Here is an 18,468-nt window from a genome sequence, read left to right as displayed (position 1 = left end):
AGATGAGACCAAAATCAATAGGATTGGGTCAGATGGGAAGGTATATGTATGGAAAATGAAGAGGGATTTTTTAACAGACAGAGAGGTTAGTGAGACTGTCAAATTTGGAGGAGGTTCTCTAATGGTATGGGGCTGTATGGGATGGAATGGTGTGGGTATGCTTGCTGAAGTTGAGGGGAGGATGGATGCTGAGCAGTATGTGGACATTCTAAACAACCACTTGCTGCCTAGCATAGCTGAATCAGGGATTGATGAAAAAGACATAATTTCCCAACAGGATAATGATCCCAAGCACACATCTAGGAGAGCCAGACAATGGTTTAAAGAACATATTATCAATGTTCTTGACTGGCCAGCACAGTCCCCTGATGTCAATGTCATTGAACATCTCTGGGGAACACTCAAGAAGAAGCTTCAAGCCTATGAAACCCCCTCTAAAGGAGTATAGGAGCTATGGGAGAGTGTAGCAGTGGAATGGGCAAGGATTACAGCAGAATATTGCCAGAAATTGATTGAGAGTATGCCTAGAAGGATAGAGGTAGTAATTAAAGCCAAGGGAGGTCACACAATGTACTGGAATACCTGATTGTCACTGTAAAATACTTGGGTCAAAAAACTGTCCACATGAGTCATCATTTTGTAAGCCTTATATCTCCACCATATCTCGACCGATTCCCACGCAATAGGGCTCAATTGGAAGCCCTGAAGTGGTACTACAATGTGGTACCAGCATGACCTTGATGTGTTTGTATATTCTCACACAATATCATAGATAGTGAAAAATGTGAAAACATGCGGACAGTTTTTTGAGCCACTGTACCTAGTTGACCTCATGAGTGAGATATCTCGGGGAAAACAAATACATACCCGCTTCCACCTCATTACCTGCTTCAAGCCATTCGACGAGTGACGTTGAGAGTGCTTCGGTGACTGAAAGAGGCAAATCCTTGATGGTGTCCAGGAATGCATTCTCGATTGCGTGCTGGGCACAACACTCTGATTTTGCCTCCTCAAGAAAGGTCTGCTGGATTGCTCAAGTTGGATCAGGTCGTCAAGCCAGGTATTACACCCAGATAAGGGCTGACTCATATGGTGAGCGACAGGTGAGTGATCTTTGAATTTCTTGCTGCATGAAGGACAATAACTTGAAGCTTCGGGCATGCTGAAGTCATCAACATATGAAGTCCAGGCCCAGCATTTTCCAATAATCCTTCTACAATGATCACAGGCCCGGCACTTTCCGATAATCCTTCTTCACATACTATACAATCCTTATCAGTCAGCGCTTCTGGTTTATACTTGAATTCTCTCCAAGCCTACCACAACAGCGATGAGGACTCTCACAAGCCATGTTGTCCGAATCTGCATACCAGTTATCATACTAGTGGTATGTCCAATATATTGGAAGTTGTTGACAATTTCAATGCTATGGTGAGTCAGTCTTTCAACATTTTTGTAAAGTCTCAAAAGGATCGGCATTTCAACAGTCCGTCAAAGATCCATCTGACGGTGAAGCAAACCTGATGATGGACCTCGTAAGAGCGAAGCGCGACATTTTTCAAGCTCAGAAGGCCCTCGCAGATTCGATACTATGAGAACACGAGGTTTTGTCAAGCTTGTTGAGATTCCAAGCTGAAACTGTGGGGAAGAGGTTGGATGATGCAGACCTTGGACTAGGATATATGCGAGTTGTCTTCAAGAAGCATGGTTGGACTCATCACCCTCAGGCCCCTCTATCCGGACAGGGATGTCTGCACGCCGGTAAGCTTGATATTCTGGTATCACAGGATGAACTGATGTCTGAACACATCACAGACAACTTAGAAAATGCACGGCATGTCACCATTCGGCTTGATTAATTCTGTTTGTTGGTGCATTCCGCATTTTTCTTTTATGTTCAACATATGTACCATGTAAATTCTTGCGATATCGTTTATATGTCCAAAATATATGTTCACATTGGTTCATAAATTTCAGTGCGCTACTAGTACTATGAGTGATGTAAATGACTCCGAAATATACTAAGTACAGTGTTTACTACTATGATCATGACACTTGCAACTCGAAGCCGTGACTCTGTGAGTGGCTGGAAGTAAGTGGTTCTGTAGCTACATTTGAAGCCTGTGCTACTGTAGTAGTCGAAGTCTGGAAGAAACCGTGACTCTGTGAGTGACTGGAGGTAAGTGGTGCTGTAGCTACTGTATGCTGTGAGCTTTGTGTGAACTGTGACGTTTTGTGGTTGGCTGTAGCTAGGGTGAGAATTTAAGTCTTCTGTAGACTAGTTTGCTGATGTAACTTCATCTAGCTCTTTGGCCCTTGGAACCTCATTCTCTCAGCAAGCTCTGCACCCCTTGCCTTCAGATGTTGGACGCGAATCTGGAGCAATCCAACGTCCCCCTGCGCGCATTACCAGGCCCCAAAGGAACAAGCTGGATATATGAGAACTAGACAGATATCTGCATCGCGGTACAGTGATCCATTACACTAGTAACCATCACCCTGTCTTCATTGGATTTTCACAGGAGAGCCCAATACCTCATGATGAATCCATCGGTGAAAAGAGTGAAGGCCAGCGAATGAATATCATGCTCTGGCTAAGTAGAACTTCTGTGACGACGTGCATCGAATCTAGCAGCTCTATCGGATCCGAGTCATTACCTATTCCCATAAGTGCCGTTTTTGGTCCTTGAGCTTTTGCAAATCGACGACGATTTTCCATATATACCACCATCTAGTGGGGTCGTGAGAACAGTGGAGACCAAAAATGCATCCATGGGGCCCAGTAAACAGCGCCTATGACGGGAGGAGTCGTGGTGTCATCCCTAGCTTTTACGTTCAAGCATACAACGAGACTACAAAATTCCGTCGTAAGTCCTTCAGTCATATGCTATGTATTCGAATGTTTATTTCCTCTATCCCAAGATCTCTGTTGCTCAAGCAGAACAGTGAAGTTTGTTCAGAAGCAAGCACGTTGATCAACTCAGCGAGAAACCACCAGTAACGCCATCAACCATACTGCACCAATGCGAAAGTAGAAACACGACTCACTGTTGTTCACTGTCGCGACACGCCGCTCAGTAATACGTACATACCGCAACGAGCTACCACGCCGGTAAGTCATGTGGTTAAATCCATGTCGCAAACTACTCATACTCACAGTGATAACGTCATTTACAATGTCGGCCTCCGATGTGCAGTGCATGCCAGCGCAGCAGTCTAACCATTTACAATATGTGGGACAATATTTTTTGTTGCTGTCAGCATCACTGCGGCTGTCAATGGGACTGGCAGAAATTGACGCTGTCAAAGCAGCAAGAATGGCGAGGACGAATGAGAAACGCATTGATTGTGAGGATATGATGTGGAGTCAAATAAATGTGAAGGGGACGGTAGGAAGACGGCTTGCTTTTATTTTTTGAATATTGTTCTGGAAGAACTTCATGGCGATTTAGGAAGAACCTATCTTACAGGAAATACAATTGATCCTTCCTCGCATCCTCATAAGACCTTGAGAACGCTGCCCTGTGCGGACAAACCCTGGAGTTCGAATGCTGAAATGCACTTTTCACTACATTTACAGGCACGCCGCACGGACTCTACGTTCATACAACACAAGAAAGTATCAAGGTGTAGTACACCTCCTGTACTGTCTCTCACAGTGGTCTAACGCTAGCTTTCAGATGCTGCATGAAGTGTTATTCGGACTGTGGCAGTCCGTCAAGCCTCGTCTCCCTCACCTCGTCATTGTCAATCCCCAGCCATGCTACCATGTCAAGCCCCATCCACGCTGCATCATTACCCATGCTGCCGTCACGGTTCGTCTGTGCGGCGTCGATGTTTTTCAGCGCCGCGTCACGACCGTGTCAGGCTTGACACATACCATCACTAACTATGCCACGTCAGCACTGCTGCCCGCGTCACACCGACATCGTACTGAATATTGTCTTGAGTGGATATTCTAGGCATAGCTTGCATCAGAAACCTATAATATTTGCTTTGCAGCGATTTGTTCTGGTCGCGTGCGTTTGTTGCTAGTGATGCTTGTCGTCATGTACATAATACCATCAAGAACGTTACCCCGTTCGAATGGGTATGCGAAAAGTCGTTTGAATTTTGACTAGAGACCAAGGTTCGTGATATAGATGCTATCATCCCTCAAACCTATCATTAAGCATTTTAGCAAGTCCACGATCAGCGCCGCACACCTTCTGAAGAAGCGTCGTGTTGATGACAATGACGAGACTGTGAAGGCCTTTCAAAAGATCGGAAAAACAAGTTTTGGAACTCACTAGTCAGCCGCAGCATCACTCTCACTCCAGCAGTGTCTCCCAGACATACGAGATCTCGTGGACAATAAGGTTGTCAAATTCAAGGCAGGTACTTTTCATTGCAATCTTATGCTTATGTCCGCATATATCAAGCGGACACGTCTACTCGGAAGGACATTTAGTAACTGTCGAAGGCTCTTAGAGGAAGAAGTTAATGAAAACAATTCTTGAAGTCACTTTGCAGCATCGCGTGCGTACATTTTGACTCGTGATTCTGGAAGTCCCATTGATCTATTTATCTTCAGCAAGACCTTAATGCAGTATCACATCGATGATGTTCGAAGTTGAGCTGAGGCGTCTTGTGGTGAATTTTTTGAAGTTTCTCGAATGGTTCGCTGGGGTGATTCAAGGGTGTGGCACCGTATCAAATGGCTGTATGATCACCCAATATGGAACTTTCATAGGGTATATGCGCGTGCGTTAAGCCTATCAGTCGCCCTCACCTGGGACGGAGGCAAGTTGAATGCTTTGATCAATCTCCCAAGTACTTACTATGAGTCTGATTAAGGTCTGATTGCAAGTCACGAGTGGTGCCGCACCGTCGTCTTAACGATACACCAAACCTATGTCAATTTGAATGTAGCGCCATCGATACGAGGATATCCGCAACGCACTTTGTTGGTAGTAGTAATACGGTACCCGGCGCTGTGCTCTTGCTATTCGTAGATGGAAGTCCCTGATATGTTCGCAGCGTCGCGACGCAGTAATAGTGCCTCCCACTCGAGATGTTCCCTAACGTGTTGCGTGAACTCCAGTTCGTACCTGGACCCAGTGAACGTGACCGGTTACCTGCAAGGTGATGAGATGGATTTATATGCACGATTAGTAGACGCTGCGGTGCACATCCGTCACCTGTGGTGCAAGTCATGTAGTACCCATACTCATCCACAAATCCATTCAAACATCAAAAACTTCAGGAGACAGACCTTCGGCTACGCCCCTTGCTTTTGAAACTGGAACATGATCGTCGCAGCTTAGATCGTGAACGACAGGTAGCAAGGTGTCACAGCCGACCTTAGCTACGCATAACGGTCAAGATCCACAGCATAACGACGACAAAGTCCCAGAGTAGTAAGAAATGGTATACATGCACCTCGGGTATCATCAACGCATTACATCAAGCAAGTTCTGCAAATCCTACCCTCGTGTTTGCGTAATCAAACACCGCATACACGTTTTGAAGAAAGACATCGCCGACGATGGTGAAATCTGTATTGTGTCGAGTATGAGCACCAATGTCATTGTAAAGATACCACAAGCTGTACACACCCATTTCTGAAGACGAGGCAATCCCGGCCATGCAGTCGGTTGAATTGGTATCCTCTGGCCCGAGGTTGAACGTCTGAGGAGAGACTGTGAAGGAATGACCGCCAAACGTGAATGTAGGCACAGATGAATTCATCATATTACACGGAACTGCGCAGATGTAAACGTTGATCAAATTAATGAGGGTAGAGTAGGGGATAGACTTACTTGTCCAGTACGTATACCCGTCCTCCGTGTGGGCTGTAGCGTTAGATATGTTCGCGTAGTAACTTTGTGCGACTGAATCGGACGTGATGACGAGGGTGGTCCCGGTATCAATGATCGCAGGAATGTCGTTCGACCCATCGACTTCCTGGCCCAACCTCGAGATGCTGCCTAGCTCTACCTCCCAATAGCCCTGTGTTGTCACAGGGATATACGTGAGTGTGTCGGAACGGTAGAGACTCGGGTTTGTTCCTCCGATGAGCAGTTCGCTATCTCCTGAGGTAGTAGATAGCTTGAACCCCATGACGCTTTCTGGCAGTTGGCCGCTCTCGCTCAGTGTCTCGAAGAGTGGCGATCCTTCGAACTCTGAGATTTCGCGGAATGCCAGGCCGGAGAGACCGTCAGGGGGGTAGTCATACTCGCTGAACTGTGGCGAATATAAGTATGCAGCGCCAACACTCTGATTATTAACCTGACAAGCTAGATTAGTAGAGAGAAATGAACACGTTGGGAAACTAACTTTGTAATCCCCAACAGAAACGACATCGAAGTACTCTTCGCCCGCCGTCTGTCCAGAGCCGTAGGTGAGTAAGAACGGCTCCCCAGTATCTTTGGCTGACGAGGACGAATCAGGGTCGTATGATTTATGCCCGTTACATGTGAAACCGCAACGATCAGATGGAAGAACTGCGAGTAGTGTTGTCAGCTTGGAAACGAAGGATACACTCTCGGGAAAACTCGCAGAGATCTGAGCTGCCAGTGTCAAACACCACTTCAGAATGTCAGAGTCAGACCATGTCGCATTACAATTTCAATGATAAACGAACCTGTATATGTTTCCGGGGGCGTGCCAACTTCGATCGAGCCGTACCAAAGGTCCGCATTGTAGTTTGTGAGGGGCACGTCTCCATTCGTGGCCCGCTTCGCCACCGGACGGCTGTTGAAGCGACTACTCAACGGATGGGGGGATCCAGTATTCCGTTCGTAGGCCTTCATGGTGGCAGTGTACTTCCTAGTTCACGTCAGATGAATTTGCCAGTGGATAAAGGAAGACAAAAGTACTCAGATACGTAGTCCAGCTGTCTCTTCGCATCAAACACTTTGGGGCTGTTACCAGCAGTGTTGAGGAGAATGCGTTGTGTGCGGCCTACATTTGAGCGAGCACTAGATGGAGGAGTGGGTGACCCAACAACTGCGACGACGAAAAGTGCACAGATGGCAATGAGGTTCATCTTGTAGGTGTGTTACGTCGGTGGTCTGAGGTAAGAGAGGATGGGCCCCGACAATCCCACAAACCCAGGTTTTAAAGTCTGTGTCGAGAACAAAATCGTCATCTCGTTTGAATCAGTTTGATCATGAATGCAATCTGGACTGACACAACTCGAACGTCTACAGGCGTTTGTCATCATACTTCAAAGCTTAAAAGCTTAAAGTCCTGACGTCTTTATTTAGACTGGCCTTGTCCAAGCGCAAAAAGTCGATGTATCGCTTGTATACTTACCAGTCCCGCATCTAGATCTCCGCCTCCGTGGACCGTGGCACTTTTATTTTCAGGACCAGTCCTGACACCCGGGTAGTACTTAGTATGACTACTCTATACAAGTAACTAGTAGTGATGCGGTTGGTGACACCCAGCTGTACAAGATACTAAACTGAACCATGACAAGTACCAAGTAGCAGGACCAAGCTTAACAGGTCAATTCGCTCCATGTTTCGGATCTGGTTCATTCATCTCAAGTGTGGGCCATCGTTATTCTGTATCATAACCGAATTGACATGTATAGTTCAGGTAGATGGAGATGGAGAGGTAATTGCCAGTGAAGTCGCCCCAAAGCATATAAATCGAATCAATTTCGACAGCAACTGATATAGACACTACAATACGTACAATGCAATTTACACCTTTAACGACAGTTACATTTTTTTTTCTGCTTCCCACCTTCGGAGGGCTTGTTTTTAGTACTAGTACCTGGCTCAGGCACCGGCGCATTTGCAAGTGCAAGCGCCTTAGGATGATACTGCAGCAGGAATTTCTGGTACAAACCAATGATGATGTCTGATCCATGTGGTAATTGCGAGTCAGCGATCCTCCTGACCAGCGAAGGGATATTCTGGATGACAGGGGCGGACGTGATGTGCTGGAGTAGAACCTCTATATGCATTTGCAGGATTGCGGGATACCTGATACCGCGGAGATGGTTAACACCGCACATGCCCCGATCGAAGAAATGACCAACTTGGATGTAAACGAAGAAGAAAGTTCTCGGAGAACATTTCCTGCATCCAAACTGCTGCGTATTGCAGAGAAAGCTTGGTCGCGAAGACCGTCAAGTCGCATCTGACAATCGTGTGTTATGGTATGCGGAGAGCACCAGGCAAGTTTACTCGAACCTTACACGCCAAACGATACATAGACTTTGGTGAGCATGGCCACAATGTACTAGGGTTAGGTGCCTCTACATTAGCTCTCGGTTGTCCCTGAGACTTGATTGGCGAGAAGACAATCCTGTTGGTATACAGATACAGTAAGAGTGCTTTCCATCTGCATAGACAACATCAATGCCCGCTACCATCGTGATGATATCTTACTTACGTCTTGAAGGCTGTGTCTCGCACTAGTATGTTCCTGCAGTTGACAACCTGTGACTTACGTTGAGTTGGGGCAGAGGTGATAGACGCCGTTGCTTGCGATGGGCCAGTCGGGATGGGATCACCAACTTTCGAGTCAATTTCAGACTCAGCATCCGCCACAACAAGTAAATCGTCATCCGATTCGCTCATGTCTCCTTGCAAGACGCGTCAGGATTTATGTTGCTGATTTTATTTTAAATCACTTACCCTCGAGGACGGCAGTCTCATCGCTGACTGGTTTTTGGCCAGTCTTTTCCTTTTCCTCTTCTTCATCTTCAAGATCGCTGTCAGATGCGTATCCATAGTCATCCAGGGCCATGCCATCCTCGAATACTGAGCCACCATCGAAGTCGACAAATGTGACATCAGATGGTCCCGTTCTAGACAATACTGTCAACTCTGATGAGTAAGCTCACCAGTTCCATGTGAGAATAACAGCTTACGTTCAGCGAAAAATTCGGAGCGTGCTGTCAGAGCAACGTCGTTGGCCGACAACGCTTGGAGTCTGGTGACTTTACGTGGATTTTCTGAGCGTCTTGAAAATAGGTGGAATTCCGTATCAACGAGCTCTTGACCAAGTATTGATTTCATCAAAAGCGCTTCAACGAGCGCTTGATGGTTCGACATCGTGGAGTGCTGGAGAGTTATGGGCACGAAATGTGAAGAACCGGTGATTTTATATTCACTCAGTTGGGCGCTATTGGACGTGGGCGCACCGCATGATCACTTGCCTTCTGCGACACCTTCGAAGCCATAACATTGCCAATAAAATCGTGATATGGGCTTCGAGGATCTGCCTATGCTCGATCGGGGTCTAAAAAGCCGAGGACATCGCACCACTTGATTGTCGTCCTGACAAAAGCATTCACATTCGAAGCGTCGCTTGACGAGCGCGTCTATGTCTGGTAGATGTCTATCCAGACGATTGCATGTAGGAACACGAATGCTTCCCGCCATAAGTGGATTCTTATGCGAATAGGCTGGAGGAGGTAGATAACATTTCCTTCGCGGGCGCGTGGAGGTCTGTCCACCATTACTAAATATAAGGATTCAAATATTCAGCCTAAAAAATCAATTTCAAAGCGCGCGTCCTTCTTACATAGAATCCACTAACTTACATGCTCATTGGTGCTCATTAACATTGGTACCAGTTGCACATCCGATCGGAGCCTAAGAGTTTGGTGCATCCGTTCGGTAGCAATCGACGTTTCTTTCAACGTTGCGTAGTGAGTGATTAACGCCCAGCAATGAGCGTGTAAATAACTTGAAGCATGGAGCCCTGACAAGGTACGAGTCCGCCGCTTGACATGAATGACTGAGTCGCTTCTGGTTATGTTACTGGAAATTCAGCACAGCCACACCTTCTTACCTTCAAATTTTTGGCACGAACTGGCGACCAACGCGCAACTGTGATAGGCCCACTAAAGATGAGTCCCTTTGGGGGTGCAGTTCCAAGAATTTCAAGTCTGGATCGGATCGGTTCTGGGACATCCATGTACAGCTGGGAAAGTGTTCCTGCGGCTTCCCAAAACGTCTGGTCGAGACTACCAGTCGGCCGAGTCGGGTCTCTTCCCTAAGACTATCGTGCGATCATAGTTCTAGAATCGCTATAATGTGTGTATAATATGTTTACCACATAAGGTTCTTTGGGCCGCACTCAAACCCACCTATTTTCACCTGCAGACGCGATTAGTTGCAGGGAATCTCCTCATCTCCCCGGACCCAGGATGAATGTTTTTAATCCTCGCATTCTTGATGCCAGCATCCGCGATGTGACGGGGTGCCTGTCCGACACTCAAAAGGCCGATGTTCTGCTCCACGCCTTGCAGCATTTGCCCTCTGAAGGGTATGTGACTTCCAATTGCTCTACTTATAAAATTTAGATATTTATGCATCACAAAGGTCCCGAATTGTCATGGAGAATGCTGTTCAATCATTTCTCCAGGTCTCGGGCGTTCCGCCAGCAGATGTAGCAAGAGCTCTTTTGTTACGTGCCAAAACCCGTTTAGCAGCTGGGTACCGAACTTCCGCACAACAAGGTTAAATTCATGTATGCCGTTGGGTCTCGTACGAGGTACTGACATCAATATCTTTCAGATTTACTGTCCGTGCTATGTTCAGATCCGGGAAATCAAGACGTTAAAGCTATAATACAATCTGAACATTTACGACAAGAAATGGTAAGTTTGCACAACTCTACAATACGTGCGATGGCCATTTAGCAAACACTCTCAAGCTTATTCGAGAACCTGATGGTCCCCCTCGGTTTTCCGCTGAAGTCTGGAGAGAAATTGCTCTCTGTCTTCCCAAGCGTGATCTCAAGTCTCTTTTGTTGGTTCCACATGCGCTATCTCGCATCGCAAGTCAACTTATTTTCCGCGAGATCGATCTACACTTCACAGCGTCGCCGGATCTCTCTAGAGTTGAGAACAGATACAGGAACGTCCATGACGACCAAGACGCGCGGGAGCTCGACGCCTGGCACTACCAGCGAAGTGCGGATATTCTTACCCGCATTCTTGTAGATCCTGTCTTTGCCTCGCAGGTCAGAAGCTTATGTGTGTATGCCGTTGTTTCCGATGCATCACACACTTTGGCATTCCAGACTGGTTTGTGGTCATTCTTCAGCGCTACTCTGTCTCAATCCCTCCTAGGAATGTTAATCAACTCTTTACCTAAGCTCTGCAACCTTCGCAGCGCGCATTGTTCAGGCAACAAAGAATTGATCAGCCGTATGCTCGAAACGATGTGTGCCTCGAATCATCGTCTGTACAGCCTGTCCATTAAGTGCGTCATTTCACATTTCCTTGTTTCCCCAAAACGGCCTGACTTCTACATAGTCTCGTTAATCGTTCAGGCGACATTGACATCCCACCATTCAAGCACATCACACATTTCTCCATAACCGCCGACGGAGGGGATAGTAAATCCACCCATGACTTTATAGCCCAAAGCCATGACAACCTGCGCTCGCTGGTCCTCAAGAACGCAAACTGGCAATTCCCAGCAGATGTAATCTCCGTCCGCCACTTGACGACCATCGAGTTCGAAGGCTGTTTTTCCGCAGACAGTCAGGTCTTCTCAGAGATCTTGTCCACCGGCCACCAGTTAGAGTCACTGACGTTGTCAGGTATTCTGGAGTGCACTCCATCAGCGACGTTCCGCTTGTATAGGTCCTCGCTTCCGTTCCTGAGGCACTTTGCTCTCAAGATTGTCAGTCTCCATCGACATATTACGGACCGGGACCTCGTGCCTGCCATCTCGGAATTCTTGAGAGACCGCAAACATCTTTACTCCTTCCAGCTCACCGTGCCTAGCACAGATCATCGTCGCATTGGTTTTGACGCGTCTGCTTGGGGTGTACTACCTTCTCTATCGAACCTCCGCAGTCTTTCTATCACCTATCCCAGAGATCTTTCTCCCTCGCTAGCAGGGTGGCTTATTCCGCGAACTGTTCGTGCGCTCAGCATGGAGATCACGGTACCGCCTGCGGAAGACCTTCTTCTTTTTATGAATGTGAGTTGGGATGTCTGTCATTGACAAGAAGAGCCAACAGCATTAATGTGTTCATTATAGCAATTGCGTCCCGGAGTTCCGCCCCTTCTCACGTTTGTTGGTATGATAAACTTTCCGATACGCTCCGTCATCAACGTGGTCGAGCAAGGCTTCTCCAACGTGCGAGTTGTGCGCATCGACGAGAATGTTTGGAGTGTGATTCATCTAGAAGATGGGGTGACAGAGATCGAGCAGTGGCCATATCGAAGAGTGAAGTACCATACCGCAGCGTGGTTGGAATCCCTTGGTTGTGAAGACGCAATACGGCATTTGGTATGAGAAAAATGGGAAAGGTTTCAAAGACGGGATGTAATTTTTCGATATGTAGCTCTATTTTCCGCTCACTGAATGGCTTTCTATAGGGTCAAAAATTTCAGTAGTACATAATACATTGCTTTGGAAGGAATGCCACCGTGCCTACCTACCGTTAACATCGTGGTCTAGTCGCAACTGGTCCTGCAACGAGCCGAGTCATTGTTGACGTCACAGAGTGTGCTCTGGTTTTTCTGCAACGGTTGAAAACCCACGCGGTGGACGACCTGCTCATCGTCTCACCAACCGGTTTCAAGCGATGGGAAGATGAGTTCACGAAACACAGTCGTGTAGATCCGCCTCCATACTGCGTGGATACGTGACCACGCTTTCAGTGATAGGATGCTATGAATGATGTGCCAACCGGAAAGCGGCACCCAACTATCAAAGTCGTTTGGGCGCCCGTCTTCCTCCGGAAGAACAGGATCTCATTCGCTTAACTGCTCTTTCCAGTGAATCTCGCCAATCCAATAAGGCTACCTTACGACTTCGACGATCTTACTGCGCCAATTAGCTTGTGATATCCTGCGTTCATTGGCGCCATATTAATGTTCGAATTCAAGGCGTCAGGGTACACACCATGCGTGTACCGTGCTGTTTCCGTAATCATCGCTCGGGTATGCCGTGGTCGGTGGTCGGTGGTGAGAAAACTCGCTGAGCAGGCTCAGATTAATGAGAATACTAATGACCATGTTCACCGGAGCGTCATTGTCGCATTTCAGGCGCCGTAGTGGACCCTGGTGGACTGTTGCGCGTCTACAGCAGCCTCGTTGTCTACAACAAGGCTGCTGTATTTCGAAGTGTGGGATGCAACTCTTTGGCGACTTGAAAAGACCAAACGCCGATAGGAATGCAGCAATTTCCGTCACTCGATGGACACTGTTCCTGACAGGAACGTTCGCAACGCTCCTTATTTTCCGTAGGTTTTGCCTGTCCCCACGATGTTGCTATAGCTGACCAGGACACAGACAACCACATGTCATACGTCGTCCTCCAGCAGATGCCACGTGTCAACCGTAAGTTGGAGAGTTCTACGTACCTGCAGCACACCTGATATTGAACTTAGAGCTCGAAGCCCATCACCTCGGTTACCTGCTGCACAGCTTACCCCACCCAGTGCCCAGTTCACGCTCGATAGTAAATCGACTAACCCCTCTCATTCCCCTGACATTAAATCATCTGAGCAGTGAGTAAACCAGTGGTCCCCTGTGCGCGCGCTGAAAACTTTCTTAGATTGCTGCAGCAAATCCTCAACACTCTTCAGAATTCCAACATCGTGGAAAAGGAAGCAAACGATGAGAGATCGCGGTTCTGGACCGTATACCAAAAGGTTGCGGCACAACACGACAACGAGTTTTTGGAGCACTATGATGGTGATATGGATATTGTCTTGATTTTCGTGAGTCCATACTCGCGCGTCAACCACAGCATAATGACTAGTCTCTAGTCTGGCCTATTTTCCGCAGTGAATACGGCATTCATCACCACCATGGGGCCCAGCGACGCTACTACTACAGATGCCTTATTGACGCAAATCATCACGCTCATGGTAATGAACAGCCAGGGAGCCCCTATCACAGATAACTATCCGCTTCCCGTCCCACCTGCATATTCCAGCGGGCAAATATGGTTCCAGGACTCTAGCTTATGCCAGCCTTTCCTTCAGCCTCCTTGCTGCCTTCGGCGCCGTTTTGGGCAAGCAGTGGCTCCGCTTTTATAAGCTGAAGCGATTTGGGGGTGGATCCCTCGAGGAGCGGGGCAAGAGTAGACAGCGAAAGCTCGACGGCCTCGAGACGTGGCATTTTGATGCCGTGCTGCAAACGTTCCCCGTACTTTTGGAAATCTCATTATTGCTGTTCGGCATTTCTCTGTCCTCCTACGTGTGGACGCAACAACGGACCATCACTTCTATCATCATTGCGACTACGGTGTTCGGCTTCCTGTTCCACTCGTGCACCCTCTTTGCATCCCTTTTATCTCCATTATGTCCCTTCCAAACGCCAGCTACGTTAATCCTTCGCATGGCTGGTGCATTCATGTGGGCAGGAAGCATATTTATCAAAAACAACGACAGAGACTTTCACACACTTGGCACGAGCTTTCGCTCTTTCCTCCGCGGCATCACAGTGTCTATCTCTAGGCTAATACAGCGACTGCTTAATCCCAAGACTTCCAGTGACACTGGAACGGAATCTGCCGTACAGTGGGTACTTGCGACATCCACAGATCCAGATAACATCGCAACTGCAGCCTCACTCATACCCACCATTACATGGTCACCGAACTCAGACATCCTGTCTTACTGTCAGCGACTTCAAGACACATTTGTGCGCTGTTTCGATGCTGATGGCAATCTGCGGCCCTCAGCGGAAGATAGAGCAATCGCATGTGGGCGAGCTTTAAACTATTTGTGTCTGACTGTTCCTCCGATTGGAGATGATTCCAATACTCGAACTGCTTCCCCGCAGTTGAGAATTTGGCACCAGTGGCGCAGCATCATCCTTCCACAAAGCTTTGACCGGTGCAAGACCCTTGCCTGCCAACTGTCAACATCATCTGCCCAGGATAGGCAGAGATGTCAGGCAGATGTACGCACCGCATTGCGCATGATGATTGCTACTGCTGGGGACGGATTCATCCATCCAGACCACGACTCAATCATTTGGCGTGGCTGCTTCACGTGGAGCGGCGACCGCCGTACAGCAGCTGATTTCGATTGGCTGGTCGACTACCTCGTGTCTCGCCCTCAGGATCACACCGCGATAGGAGATGCTTTATTAGCGCTGAGCGCTATGAAGGGACTTGGGACCCATGATCGAGCATCCGCTTACCTACAAGCACTCATATCTTCCATGAAATCATACAACCCTCATCGTCTTCGTTATGCGGCTTTACGAGCTGTTTCGGAGTCTCGAATGAAACTCGCCAACATTGATGCCATAGAGGACAAGAAGATACGCGATTTACTCCTTACGGAATTGTCCCCTGCTCTTCTGACGGCCATCAGTCCAGACACAACTCGTGCTGCTGGACGTCGCGGAGGAGATGAACCCGAGGTCAACTTCAACTATTGGCGAGACGACACTTACCTACGGCTCATCATGGTTCTTGCTTCCAACATCGAATGGTGCAAATGTCTAGTCGCTGATCAACATATCGGATACTGCATATCCATTCTAAATCATCTCGATGAGCACTCGCCCGCGCCCTTCCATCTCGCTGCAATATTCGGGCGAATTTATGCTTCGAGTTCGGACACGGCTCCGGCAGCGTTTGAGGCAGTTGCGGACGAAGACTTCCTGTCCCTTGCCAAGTCAGCTTGGCAGACCGCATTGGACTTGAAGCTCTATGATGAAGCCGAATGCATCAGTGCTTTCCCGGCTGTTGTCCGTTGCACGGGACAGAAGGATATTCCAGCAACTGACCTTAAGGACATTCACAGGAATGTCGGTCTAGTGATGGATAAGCTGAAGAGGCGAAACAAGTGTCCCGAAATCACGTCTATTATCCGAAAATATTATACTACATTAACCAATTTGATCAAGACATAGCGTATGTTTTGTTGGATGTTCAACGTCGACATTATGTTTCTTTGTATTCCTTTCTCTCATTCGTCCATCACGGACTCTGTAGTATAGCTTATAACCTCGCTGTATCGCACTGTTTGTACCTCAGCGGTTCTTTCATCAACGCTGAGGTATAGTTCTCGTTCACTTTGCACGCCGTCTCTCGCTCATGTTATCTTGTCTCTAGACTCGTCTCTTAGGTACTATTCAATGTCATAGCGGTTCTTTCATCAACGCTGAGACTCGTCTCTTGGACTTCAACTTACATTATGTTTTTCATACATCCGTGCTAGTGCTCTTACTTAGTGTAAATTGTAGTCCCTCGATGGATGACAAACTTATAATTATCACGGGCCCGAACCTACGTATCATTGTCCCGACTAGCGTATATCAAGACTCCACTTGATCGTTTCCGCAACATCGATTTCTGTGCCAAATTTCCAAATCGCTCTTGTAGAATGGTCATCGGTCGATCTGACTCTCTCAGATGACCCGATGAGCTTATCCACTAGTCGTGCGACTGGCATACAACTCAGACTGCGCACTTCACCACATCAACGGCATGTTCTGTTGGAAACAGGTTCACCCGATCACCTGGCACGTTTTGTCTAGTAGAGGTGACAATGGCATTTTCCAGTCTCTTCAGAGGTGCTCCACTTCAGATCATCAGACGAAGACAGGTCAGGAATAGACAACGATCTCAACAGTGGCAATTAACAACACTATCAATAATCGACATGTCAACATTTAGACCATGTGCGTGAGATCTCGTTGTCGATCATCATTACAGACACCTCATAGCAGGACTCGAGATGCTGTTTCTAGACGAGAAGCAGGGATCAATCCCCCTACTGTTCCTTTCGCAACTGAACAATAACATCAAGAACGATAAGTGCAGGAGCCTCGAGGCAACTGATGGTGACGCGCAAGATCGGGACATTCATGTCTGCTATAATAGCCGACTCGCAGCTGCCAGCATGACTTGGAGTAATATTTTCGGCTGGCCAAATACGCATTTGAAGATCGAACGTCAAATTCTGTTCTGCTAAAAATGCGCTTATCACGGGAAGGACCTTGTTATCACTGTCTATCTGATTGCAACTTGGCGGTGGCGTTTCAAGCGTCCGACTCCCGAGTCCCCACTGAGCATCATCGGGTACCCTGACTCGGCGCCAATGATAAAAAATGAAAGAACGAAGTGCTGTCGCGCTATCTAACGTGTACGACAGTTAGATAAACATTTGGATCTAGATTGTCCGTTCTCGCCTTCCGCAATCCAGCCATTCCTGTTATATGGTTGAATGAAGCCTCGCGGCAGAATCACGACGATCTCGTGAGAATTAAGGATCAAGCCTGATGTCTCGGCGAGGGAAGGTTTGCTTGTTTAGTGATAGGAGGTTGTGACACTCACCGTTGAAGAGAGTGAGAGGCACACTCCGCATCTGCGTATGAGGTCAATCTCAGTAGCGTAATATCGTCCGCCGATACACTATTCGAGCACCTCCCCGGGTTGACAGAGCTCAAATAGCATGAGTGGAGAGTCAAAGAATCAATTCGTATTCAGGTGGATTCATTTATGAGCACCACGAGGCAGGTTTAGCTTAGACATGAGAAGACAAAGCCTTGTTGAGATGAGAGATGAGTCAAAGCTTCCATGGTGCCGATATGGATCAAAGAAGCAGTGGGGGCGTGGGGATTTAGTATTACGCCCAAGATACAGCTGCTCAGCGAACCTACTCACGCAGACCTACCGCTCAGCGGAAGATATGGAAGTAGGGAACGCAAGCAATAATTCTGTTCCGCAGTCCAGAGCTTCGGGATATGGCAATGAAAGATACAAGTCAATTTCGGCGCTACCATCAGGGTGCGGCGTATTTAAGTCGATGGATGCAATTGTGGACTTCTATTACTAACGTTCGACAAGCACTATGGCGCAGAGTTGATGTGTCGCGATTAGAGCTCTGATAGATTCATAACAGCCAATGATTCAAGAACATCTGTGGAGCCAACCCTTAGAGATCTCCATCTTTCACGTTGAAATGGAGCAGGACAAACATATTGTATGCAAAGGGGGGTGGGGGCTCAGAAATCTCCATCGGCGGCCACACTGATCTGCTGTATGACCAACGTACAATAGAGATCCAGACGTTCGATGATCTGAGATCGGCCAGACTGCGACGTTAGGCCCGATGATCTGAATCACTACGCACTTGAATAGCGGAGATGAAAGGACACGTCAAAGGGACAGAGGCTTATTGCATAGTGATGTGGTCCATCATTGGTCCGTCGTATGTGGGAGTGGAATCATAGAACGCGTCGCTCTTAGTACTTTGGCGGGGGAAGTGCGGGTTGGCAAAAAAAAAAGATGTCCTATGACGGACGTTCAAAATGCAACGCGTGTCTTGATGACAAGCTTAAGTATCAGAGCTTAGCATACCGTAGCACCCGGTGCAACACCGTTCATGGTGATAGGCAAATACGTTATGACTCCGTTTGGCGTGAGGGGAATGGTTCAACGTCCAAGTGAGCACTTGACATTTGGAAACCTACAGAAATAGACGTAAATAGACGCAAAGAATCAAGATACTTTGTATAATTATGTTCAT

General features: G+C 47.6%; 5 protein-coding genes across 5 annotated transcripts; 3 read left to right on the top strand and 2 right to left on the bottom strand.

Annotated features, from left to right (window-relative positions):
* Positions 1-2,764: 2,764 nt before the first annotated feature.
* Positions 2,765-4,292, top strand: EDB91DRAFT_1087702 (uncharacterized protein; the record flags this gene model as incomplete). Its single annotated transcript, XM_041316267.1, has 6 exons — positions 2,765-2,867; positions 3,581-3,627; positions 3,660-3,815; positions 3,846-3,898; positions 4,003-4,090; positions 4,143-4,292. 6 exons carry the CDS (start codon positions 2,765-2,767, stop codon positions 4,290-4,292), a joined length of 597 nt encoding a protein of 198 aa, XP_041170189.1.
* A 1,009-nt stretch (positions 4,293-5,301) lies between these two features.
* On the bottom strand, positions 5,302-6,812 carry EDB91DRAFT_1270698 (acid protease). The gene is made up of 6 exons (XM_041324569.1): positions 6,626-6,812; positions 6,523-6,570; positions 6,319-6,485; positions 5,802-6,270; positions 5,598-5,744; positions 5,302-5,537 (listed from the first exon to the last, which is right to left on the bottom strand). The coding sequence occupies exons 1-6, from the start codon at positions 6,792-6,794 to the stop codon at positions 5,446-5,448; spliced, it is 1,092 nt and encodes a 363-aa protein (XP_041170188.1). The 5' UTR covers positions 6,795-6,812; the 3' UTR covers positions 5,302-5,445.
* An 890-nt stretch (positions 6,813-7,702) lies between these two features.
* EDB91DRAFT_1063214 (uncharacterized protein) lies at positions 7,703-9,056 on the bottom strand (the record flags this gene model as incomplete). Its single annotated transcript, XM_041314598.1, has 6 exons — positions 7,703-7,979; positions 8,036-8,136; positions 8,190-8,340; positions 8,392-8,581; positions 8,637-8,819; positions 8,873-9,056. The coding sequence occupies 6 exons, from the start codon at positions 9,054-9,056 to the stop codon at positions 7,703-7,705; spliced, it is 1,086 nt and encodes a 361-aa protein (XP_041170187.1).
* Positions 9,057-9,907: 851 nt separating this feature from the next.
* EDB91DRAFT_1172056 (uncharacterized protein) lies at positions 9,908-12,558 on the top strand. The gene is made up of 8 exons (XM_041320245.1): positions 9,908-10,043; positions 10,113-10,275; positions 10,332-10,468; positions 10,527-10,609; positions 10,666-11,038; positions 11,084-11,216; positions 11,270-11,945; positions 12,006-12,558. The coding sequence occupies exons 2-8, from the start codon at positions 10,157-10,159 to the stop codon at positions 12,261-12,263; spliced, it is 1,779 nt and encodes a 592-aa protein (XP_041170186.1). The 5' UTR covers positions 9,908-10,043; positions 10,113-10,156; the 3' UTR covers positions 12,264-12,558.
* A 610-nt stretch (positions 12,559-13,168) lies between these two features.
* Positions 13,169-15,847, top strand: EDB91DRAFT_1255516 (uncharacterized protein; the record flags this gene model as incomplete). The annotated part of the gene is made up of 6 exons (XM_041323993.1): positions 13,169-13,215; positions 13,265-13,312; positions 13,363-13,482; positions 13,530-13,695; positions 13,744-13,925; positions 13,963-15,847. 6 exons carry the CDS (start codon positions 13,169-13,171, stop codon positions 15,845-15,847), a joined length of 2,448 nt encoding a protein of 815 aa, XP_041170185.1.
* Positions 15,848-18,468: the final 2,621 nt, after the last annotated feature.

Source organism: Suillus paluster (genome assembly GCF_016628075.1).
Source record: "Suillus paluster strain FC165 chromosome Unknown EDB91scaffold_143, whole genome shotgun sequence".
Taxonomy (NCBI): Eukaryota; Fungi; Basidiomycota; class Agaricomycetes; order Boletales; family Suillaceae; genus Suillus; species Suillus paluster.
This window is presented reverse-complemented; position numbering and strand designations above follow the sequence as displayed.

Coding starts and splice junctions, on each gene's coding strand:
- EDB91DRAFT_1270698 (XM_041324569.1), bottom strand. CDS start 6,794: ATGAAGGCCTACGAACGGAATACTGGATCCCCCCATCCGTTGAGTAGT. Junction 6,571..6,625: donor GCCCCCGGAAACATATACAG/GTTCGTTTATCA, acceptor GACATTCTGAAG/TGGTGTTTGACACTGGCAGC. Junction 6,486..6,522: donor CTGCGAGTTTTCCCGAGAGT/GTATCCTTCGTT, acceptor CACTACTCGCAG/TTCTTCCATCTGATCGTTGC.
- EDB91DRAFT_1172056 (XM_041320245.1), top strand. CDS start 10,157: ATGAATGTTTTTAATCCTCGCATTCTTGATGCCAGCATCCGCGATGTG. Junction 10,276..10,331: donor CAGCATTTGCCCTCTGAAGG/GTATGTGACTTC, acceptor TGCATCACAAAG/GTCCCGAATTGTCATGGAGA. Junction 11,217..11,269: donor CTGTACAGCCTGTCCATTAA/GTGCGTCATTTC, acceptor ACTTCTACATAG/TCTCGTTAATCGTTCAGGCG.